At 37.3% G+C, this 10,516-nt stretch overlaps 1 protein-coding gene across 1 annotated transcript; it reads left to right on the top strand.

The window, feature by feature from the left end:
• The first annotated feature begins 2,166 nt into the window (after positions 1-2,166).
• On the top strand, positions 2,167-8,798 carry hsbp1.S (heat shock factor binding protein 1 S homeolog). Its single transcript, NM_001112811.1, is given in 4 exon segments — positions 2,167-2,366; positions 5,116-5,182; positions 6,199-6,293; positions 8,406-8,798. Coding segments are annotated over 4 exon segments (234 nt in total). The 5' UTR covers positions 2,167-2,321; the 3' UTR covers positions 8,433-8,798.
• The last annotated feature ends 1,718 nt before the right edge of the window (positions 8,799-10,516 follow it).

Genomic DNA, 10,516 nt, shown 5'->3' on the forward strand with positions numbered 1-10,516 from the left:
GTAGAGAGTGATATTCTAAGACAATTTTGCAAATGGTTTCCATTATTTATAATTGGAGTTTTTTGTAGTTACTTTTTATTCAGCACTCTACAGTTTGCAATTTCAGCTACCTGGTTGCTAGGGTCTAAATTACCCTAGAAACCATGCATTCCTTTGAAAAAGTGACTGAAATATGAATAGGAGAGAACTGACCATTCTATAACATACTATAAGTTAACTGAAAGGTAAACCACTCAGTTTAAAGGAGAATTCAACCCGTAACATAAAAAAACCATACCTCCGTACCCTACGTAGACCCCCCTCCCTCTTCCCCCCAGCCTATCTGACCCCCCGCACGGGCAAATGGCCCTAAGTTTTTGCTTACCCCTCAGTGCAGATTCTGTCCTCTGGAGTTCACGGCAGCCATCTTCTTTTCTCCGTTAAACTTCGGAAACAGACCGGCATTTTCGGCGCATGTGTAGTTGTAGTAGAGTAAGATTCCGGTCCCGAACAACTGTGCATTTGCCGAAAGTCATAAAAAGCGCTGCTTCCGAAGTTTAACAAAAGCAGCTGTCAAGAACCGGAAAACTGCTCCAATTGTGCATGCATACCGATCAGTTCCTGAAGAAGACGAAGATGGCGCTCATGAGCTCTACTGCACTGACTCTGCAAGGACTCTGTTAAGAATTAGGGGCAATTACAGGAGGTAACACTAAGGGGCAGATTTATCAAAGGTCGAAGTGAATTTTTGAATTAAAAAAATTAGAATTTCGAGCTATTTTTGTGTACCTCGACTAGGGAATAGTCCAAATTCAATTTGAATTTGAAAAAAAAAAAAATTGAAAACTCGAATATCTAAATTTATCATGTACTGCCTCTTTAAAAATTTGACTTTGACTATTCGCCATATAAAACCTGCCTAATTGTGGTTTTAGCCTATGGGGGACCTCCTATAACCTATTTGGAATCTATTGGTGGACTTTGAAAAATCAAAGGGTTTTTTGGTGAAAAACTTTGATTACAATTCGATGTAATGAGTTTTTACTTTGATTTGTACGATTCAAATTTGTCCAAATACGGACCTATTCGATCGAAAGCAAACCTATTCCGTTAAAATAAAACTTTGACTTAATTTCGGTTGGTCTTTTTTAATTAGAATTTCAAAGTTTTTCAAATTCAAAATTCGACCCTTGATAAATCTGCCCCTTAGGCTGGGGCGGGGGGAGCAGAGAGGGGAGGGGCTATGTAGGGGATAGCGATGTTTAATAGAAAGGGAGTTTAGTTCTCGCTACTTTGAGAAAAAAGTAATTTACAGAAAACAAGAGTGAAATGAGGAACTTCAGCACTTAGTAAGTAATAAATATGCCATATGCATTATTTATTTTTATAAATTAACATATTCGTATTACTAGAGCTGGGCGCCCCAGGCATACAGTCAGGGGCACATTTACTAAGGGTTGAATTTCAAAGTGAAAAAAACTTCGAAATTCGACCATCAAATTGCAGTAATACGATTTGCAAAGTCGAAGCTTTTTTTGATCAAATATGGCCATATGCGATCGAAGTAAAATAGTTTGTTCGATCGATGAAATCCTTCGATTTGAACGATTTAATCAATCGATCGAAACGATTTTCAAAAAAAAAAAAAACTTTGACTTCTAAAAACTTAGCCAAATGTTGGCTATAGGTTCTAGGAGGTCCCCATAGGCTAACATAGCCATTCGGCAGGTTTACGGTGGCGAAGTGTCGAAGTTTTTTTAAAGAGACAGTACTTCGATTTTCGAATGGTCAAATATTCAAAGTTTTTCCAATTCGAATCGAAGTCGAATTTGGCCTATTCGATGGTCGAAGTACCCAAAAATTACTTTGAAATTCGAAGTTTTTGAAATCGAAAATTCACTTCAACCCCTTAGTAAATGGGCCCCTCAATGTGCTTAAACGGAGTTGCGTTACTATTAAAACTGATTACAAGCATAAGCATGAATGGCCACCTCACTATACTTTTAATATACGTCAGATCAAATGTTTATGTAAAAAGCACCCATGAAGTGGAAGTTTGTGGAACAGATCTCCTAGGCCTCTGCCACAGTAGAGAAGCCACAAAAAACTTCTTAGCCTTTTAGATCGTTTCCTAAGCAATGCGCTGGTATCACCATAGCAACTAAACTTCTCAACCACTTCCGGCAACGACTTTGCGTTTATAGCCTCGTTTAGAACTCTTAATGCTTATTGGTCCGCGCTCTCCTGAACTATCGCGACGATTCTAAATAAAAAAACAGGCTCAGCTGAGCGGGTGGGATTGTGTCGCTGGGAAGGGATTTGGTACTGTAGAAGGATTCACTATGTCGGAGACAGACCCCAAAACTGTGCAGGACCTGACCGTGGTGGTGAGCGCTGGGTTTAGGGCGCGATGGGTTAGTTAAGGCTGAAGGTCACTGGTAATAGGAGACTAGTCCCGCAATAATGGGACTTTATTGATGACAATTTGGATATCGATCTTGTGGCCCTTCTGCGGTTAATGTTTATGTCTCCCAACAACCCCAAGATTTGCTATATTCTTTATTCTACTACGTACATAAGGGTCATGAATCAATATTCATATGTAATTAGTTGTAAGTAACAAGATGTTCTGTGCATTGCCTTTTGGTTGACCAGGATTTTAAATGCCAAAAAAGTACAAAAATACATTGTCAATGTATTTAAATCTAATAGTGTCTGTTTAGCATTCACACATCATTTCATTTATTCATGTTCTTATTTTATATAGAAACAAAAAATGGAATTCTAGAACCTTGTTATGAGCCATGAATTACATTTGACCTTCCCACTGGTGTACAAGAAAAAAAGCCTGTTGTATTCTTTATAGATTTTATTCTGTTCTCTGACCCTAAGGGCACTGCTTCACAAGGATAGTTGTCACCCAAGTAAATCCCTGATGTTACTAGTTAAAAAGATTAAAACTAAGTAAGCCTTATCTGAAAGGTCCACATAAATATACCATTAAACCCTCAAAATAATGCTGCTCTGAGTCCCCTGTCAAAAAGAAAAGAAAAAAACACAGCATTTCTTTCCTTCTATTGTGTCCACATGGGCTTCTGTATCAGACGTCCTGCCTTCAGCCCCGGGCGTGAGCATGCTCAGTTTGCTCCTCTCCCCCCCTTCTCTACTGTAATCTGAGCCCAGAGCTATAATTGAGCAGGGAGAGACTCTGGCAGGAAGTGATGTCACACCAAGCTAATACTGCAGCTGCTATCCTAAGCAAAGAGAGAGCTTTTTACTCCAGTATGGTAAAGCATTCTACAGAATGAATGTAGTGTTCTAGCTTGCGCTATTGTGGCTAATCTATTGGCAATAAAATGCCTTTGTTTCTTTCCATATCCTTTAAGGAATTAACACTTGTACTTGTACAATAATTAAGTTTTCCCTGGGCCAGTGCATTTTTTTTTTCTAAAGAGAGGCAGGCAGGTAACAAATATATTAATTTGATTCCCTGGAGGGTGCCTAACATTATTGTCCTTTAATGCAAAAAGATTTTGGGTGGAGAATATTTCTGAACTAAAATCTTGTGCAAGGAGGAATTGGTAATTGTGCATTAAATATTGCCATGGAAGTAAGATCATGCCAACATCATAAATACATTTTTGGATTCTGTTTAATAATCTGTTGGCATTGCATTGCCTAGAAGTGCTGAATATCACCAGGTCTAAAAAGGTTTATTGTGTTCCCAGCAGTTCTGCTGTTAACAAACTAAAATTTCACAGGTTGCAACTACCACACTTATTCCTGAGAATATCTGCCAAGACACAGAGCCCTGCAAAAAAAGTAACTGTGTATTATTTCTGCATAAACCTTTTACTGTTCACAACAAAAAAAGTAAATAATCAGGGGTACCCAAAATTTGGAACCTAAATGTACAGGGGAAATCTTTTCTTTGTGATCTTAAAGACTTTGTATTGATTTTAAACATATAGCGTATTAATTACTATAGAGATATCTTGCAACATTCTTTAAATAAAGTATATCCTGGAACTGATCATGATTTATTCACTTTGTATAGCCAAAAACTGTCAACTGGCATGGATCTTACATTATATTGTGGAACGAGTGGATACCAGGCCAATTTTTCTTACGGTTCTGTTGAGATGTTGCTGTGAGTTGCTTTATACAGACTTTCTGATGGTTAGTGCACATTGTTGCTGGCATGTGGTTCCATAGAGTAATTTTATGGTATTGTAAGTTGACAAGACCAGTCCTGTGAACAGGACAAGTATTGTAAGTGGAGTAACACAGGGCTCTGTACTAGGTCCTTTGCTTTTCAACTTGTTTATTAATGACCTGGAGTTGGGCATTGAAAGTACTGTTTCTATTTTTGCAGATGATACTAAATTGTGCAGAACTATAGGTTCCATGCAGTATGCTGCCACTTTGCAGAGTGATCTGTCTTGGGAAACTGGGCAGCAAACTGGAAAATGAGGAGAATGTTGATAAATACAAGGTTATGCGCTTTGGCAAATATAAATGCAAGTTATACACTAAATGGCAGTGTGTTGGGAGTTTCCTTAACTGAGAAGGATCTTGGTTTTTTTTTTTTTTTTTTTTAGATAACAAGTTATCTAAATCCAGGCCTTGCCATTCTGTGGCTACTGAAGCAAATAAAGTTCTGTCTTGCATAAAAAAGGCATGAAGGGATGAAAACACAATTTTGCCTCTTTATAGGTACCTGGTAAGGCTTCACCATAGTATGTGGAGCAGTTTTGGGCTCCAGTCCTTAAGAGGGATATAAATAAGCTGGAGAGAGTGCAGAGATGTGCAACTAAATTGGTTAGAGGGTGAAAGATTTAAATTATGAGGGTAGACTGTCATGGTTGATGTTGTTTTCTCTGGAGAAAAATGCTTGCGAGGGGACATGATTACACTTTACAAGTACATTAGAGGACATATAGGCAAATAGCAGGGGACCTTTTTACCCATAAAGAGGATCACCGTACCAGAGGCCACCCCTTTAGACTAGAAGAAAAGAACTTTCATTTGAAGCAACGTATAGGGTTCTTCACAGTGAGGACAGTGAGGTTGTGTTTTTTTTTTTTTTTTAATACATTTTTTACTTTTTTATTTTTTTTTATTTTACTTTTACAGGTGCAAAATTTGCTTCAGCAAATGCAAGACAAGTTCCAGACCATGTCAGATCAGATTATTGGAAGAAATATCCTTTTAGTAACCTGTAAACCCCACATTGTGTTAGCACTACTTCACAAGTATCACAGATTTACCTCATTGGGAGCCGTGAACAGAAAGTCCCATACAGCCAGGAAAAAAGCTGATGCACACCAGACTTCTTTTATTTTTACCATTTAAAATAGATTCAGCTTCAGTTCCCATCTCGGACCTTTTGCAAGATCATATAAGTACATTAAAAATAGAACTATATAAATGGATAAAAGCACACTCTGTGGTTAGTGTATGTATTCATTTATATACGCTTGTTTTTATTTTTTTTACTTCGTAAACCTAGTGTATAATAACTATATATAGGTGGATTATATAGTTGGTTCATTATAGTTAGTAGTCCCTAGTTCTCTGTGTCCCCTTTATCTATAATCTGTGTCCCTTATCTATAATCTCCTTATTCAAATTATACAGGCATTGATGCAGTAGTAAATCCCTCTAAATTTGTTTATGGCCTGTAAAGGGGCATTAGCCTTAAACTGCCATCTTAGCCCTTTGCTTGTAGAGCTATGGTATCTGTTTTCTGTCTGCAAACCCTTTATCCAGAACGCTTCGAATTACAGGAAGTCCATCTCACAGAGACTGCATTTTTATCAACTAGTTCTAATTTTTAAACATATTTCCTCTTACTCTGTAATAATAAACCAGTACCTTGTACCTAATCCCAACTAATATATCCTTATTTGAGGCAAAGCAATCCTATTGGGTTTATCTAATGTTAACATTTTTTTGAGTATGCTTAAAGTATGTTGATCTGGAAAACCCCTTGTTGCCAGCACTCTGGATAACCAGTACCATACCTATAAATCAGTCCGTTTTTAATTTATTGTGGCCATTTTGTTCATGTATGTGAAGATTTGCAGAGGTTCCCATTCAAGTGTTTCACAAACAATTTGATACATTCCTTATTAATACTTAGGTGTATGAATGCGATGGAATGTGAACTAGTTCTACTTGCCCGTCTGTACAGAAGTTTTTCTTTAACTAAATTACTTGATGACATGAGCACTCGTATAGATGACCTGGAGAAAAATATTGCAGACCTCATGACACAGGCAGGAGTGGAAGAAGAAGAGACTGCAAACAAGGTTGGTATCCTCATGTGCTGGGCTCGTATCACCATATGGAGAGTTTTGCTTTATGTGCTTCAGCCCACATTCACACTACAGTTGAATTGATTCCCGTCATGAATCTCTGATCTTACTCAATGTCACGATGCAACTTTACTTCATACAGTTTCACTGTGAATCTGTAAGAAATGCAAAAAGGAGCCATTGTAAATAACAGGAAGTGCTATGTACATGCCATATTTCTAATCAGACTTCTCACACTCAGATGGGATATATTTACATTTCACCTACAAAAGAAGTTTTTAAAATGACCCTGGTATTTAGAATTTAACTCTTCATTGTGCAGCTCTCCAGTTTGCAGTTTAAATTGTTAAACTAGGCAGTCCGAGAGATAAATAGCATAGGAACCGAGAGAAAAACGGTTTTAAAAAAGGCGCCGATTAAACCTTCACTTGCAGGACCTCAAAAATGTAAATCTTTAATTTCAAATGATGGATGCCTTTTTAATGGTATGCTACACTTCTACGCCATGTCCGTACAAACAATTTACAATTGTTTCAGTCCGAAATTCTGTTTTAAGGCAACTTATCATTAATTTATACCAATTTTACTCTTAAAGGAACAGTTAAGTGTACAAATATATAACTGGGTAAATAGGCTGTAAAAAATAAAAAACATTTTTCTTTGAATTACTTCAGCGCACTGCCAACTTTAAAGTAGATTGGTGCTTCTTTCCTCAAAGACTTCACCGCACGTCTTTAACATGAACAATTAAATCAGATGAGTGAGGAGAGCAATCCAAACAGCAGAATACCTGCTACAATGTGATTTATTTGCAACTACAAACAGTTTGTAGTTGCAAATAAATCACATTGTAGCAGGTATTCTGCTGTTTGGATTGCTCTCCTCACTCATCTGATTTAAAATAAAAAAAAATGTTGCTAATATAGTTAGGCAAAAATGTAGTTTATAAAGGCTTCCTGCTTTTCAGCGACTTTAAGGGTAGGACTACATGGTCATTTTCAGCATGATTCGGTGTGCTACAACAAAATGCCGGCATCAAATCAAATGCGATGGAAATAAGGGAAGTAATGGATGAAGTTGCAGCGGTGATATGTCGTGACACGACTGTCGAATGCAGGTGCAGCGTCTGCATCCAACAGTTGCGTTGCGTCTGATCAACGCTGCGACACCATCCAACAATGTATTCACTTACCTTATTCCGTTGCATGCAATTTGACGCTGGCGTTTTGTTGCAGCGCGTCAGATTGCACCGAAAACATCTATGTAGTCCTACCCTAAGGTGGGGCCACATGGGGCATAGCTGTTCAGTGAGTTTGCAATTGATCCTCTGCATTCAGCTCAGATTTAAAAGCAACAGTTATGGCCCATGTGCCCCCTCAGGTCACTGATTGGTTACTGCCTGGTCAGTATCAGGGGAAACCAAGAGCACTGCAAAGCAGGAAGTAATGTTCTGGCTATTATGTTGAATATCCAGTCACTCCAACCTTTATAGATACATTTTTGGCTAACTAACAATATTAGAAACACTGTTTATGTTGCACAGCATCTGTTTAAACATCTGTTTAACCAGTTTTTATTTTTATACTGAACAATTCCTTTAACTGTGGATCTGGCCTCTCAAGAGGGTCTCAAAGCAGTGGATGAGGTGGAGGCCATTTAGGAGGGAGAATTTATGATTGACACAGTAAATAGGCTAAAAGGGACCTTAACAAATGTAGGTGGGTTTGAACCCAAAAAGTCTGAAAACTAGGGATGCACTGAATCCACTATTTTGGATTTGGCTGAATTCTTTGCGAAAGATTCGGACGAATACTGAATCCAAATCCTAATTTGCATATGCAAACTAGGAGTGGGGAGGGGAAAACGTTTTTTTACTTCCTTGTTTTGTGACAAAAATTCACGTTATGCAAATTAGGATTTGGATTTGATTCGGCCGGGCAGAAGGATTTGGCCGAATTCCAAACCGAATCCTGGATTCGGCGCATCCATACTGAAAACCTCTGGGTGAAGTATTAGAGTAAATCTTCCATGAATTTTTAACAAATCTTGTTTACCAGCACATTAATTGATATCCACCTGACTCATTTTTTTTTTCTCCATTTTTAGCAGCAGCAACAGCCGCCGCCAAAATAGCTTGCACTGCGGGATTCCCAAATTTTATACCAGCCCACTGGACAACCGTCCCAATTTAGAAGGCTGCGGAACTTTTTTGTAATAACTCTTGTGATAGAGCATTGATTTCTTACTTGTATTGTTCATTTGGATTTGTATGTATTATGATTATTTAGTGATCTCATATTATATAAGTCACCACCAAATAAATGGTCACACTTAGCTTGTTTTATGTGTATGTGTGTGTATATATATATATATATATATATATATATATATATATAGATATATATATTCTCAAATATATTTAAGTTGCACAGAAGATTAATTCATTCATTGTATAAATGATATTGTGGTTCACTAGCAATAATCCAGTTCTTTACCCTTGTAGTGCTGTGGATTGTGGAAATTACAGGACTGTAGTGCAGCGCTGTAGATTCTGTTTCTGGTCAGCACTCGGATGTAAGATGTGATGTCTCAGGGCAAAGTAGACCAAAGAACTTGCAGGTATTGAGAAAAATAGCCTGATATGTTATTATTATTTCTTTCCTTTTCACTTAGTAAAATGAGAGGGCATAGATGCAGTTCTAGCCTTAATCATGTAGCCTGGCTGAAGCCAGAATATATACATTTGTTTTCAGATTAATCGAAGTCCGACATCACTAACCAGATTAATCACTGTTTTTGGTAGAAATTATATTTATAATAATTTACTAGTAGGTGTAGTAGAGTAAAAGAAAACAGACCCAAATTCATGACTAGTGATGGGCAAATCAGACCCGTTTCGCTTCGCCAAAAATTCACAAAACTGCGAAAATTTTGCCTGAATGCAATCACATGACCATTCTTTTCCACCCATTGGAGTCTATGGGCGTCGTTTTGTGGCAAAACTCTGTGAAAAATTTCACTCATCACTAGTCATGACATGCATGCTGCTGATTCTGTGTAATTTAATCATTAATTGAGGCTTGTTACAAATAATAATCATTTGTTCCAAATAATACAGTTCAAATAGTGAGGTCATTCATTCTGTGAAAAAACAGATGTCAATTACGGCCTTTATTTAAGGAAGGCAGCAAATGTTGTGCATGCTGGTTATAGTGCATTTATATCTGAAAATCTGAGTTAAATGGATCCTTCCAAACATTGTTCAGAAGAACAGTGATTTTTGATTAGAAAGTTAATTCAAGCCACAGTACACAGTGAAGCATGGTGGCACAAGCATCATGATATGGGGATGTTTCTCATACTATGGTGTTGGGTCTATTTATCACATACCAGGGACCATGGACCAGTTTCAATACATCAAAATCCCTGAAGAGATCATGTTGCCTTATGCCGAAGAGGAAGTGCCCTTGAAATGGGTGTTTCAACAAGACAACGAGCCCAAACAAACCAGTAAATGAGCAACATCTTGGTTCCAGACCAACAAGATTGACGTTATGGAGTGACCAGCCCAATCCACAGACCTTAATCCAATAGAAAACATGTAGGGTGACAAAAAATGCCACTTCTTAGACCAAACTAAGAAATGATGAAGAATTGTGGAATTTAACAGATGCCAGAAATTGGTCGACTCCATGCAACACAGTTGTGTTATACAACTAAGTATTAGTGAAGTGATTATAAAGGAAAGCATGAAATGAATGAGTTTGTAAAGAAAAATGCAGACACTGCTATTTTTTTGGAGCAGTTTAATATTCCCTTTTTTTCACATTCTGTAAAGGAATATCACAAATGTGATACATTTTTCATCATGTTTTGATTTCGAAGAGACTGTGTAGTGTTCCCAATGCATTTGTGTGTATGGAAATAAAACATTTCCAAATAAAACGTTATCCATTATTACACCTTAACAAAAACACATTCTGTATATTTCAGCAAAACTTGGCTCATTGAAAAAAAAAGTAAAAGCATCATTAACCCAGAAACAGGCTTAAATGGCTTATTTAAATACCTTTGCTGAAATGAAGTATCATTTTATAAAGCAAGCAGTGAAATGGTATGTAAGGCCATACCCAAACAGGCAACAACCACAAAATCATATTGCTCAAACTGCTCATCCATTCATATAATAAAAGCAATTAAAAAAAAATGAGCACTAA

Source organism: Xenopus laevis, chromosome 4S, assembly GCF_017654675.1.
Source record: "Xenopus laevis strain J_2021 chromosome 4S, Xenopus_laevis_v10.1, whole genome shotgun sequence".
Classification (NCBI taxonomy): Eukaryota; Metazoa; Chordata; class Amphibia; order Anura; family Pipidae; genus Xenopus; species Xenopus laevis.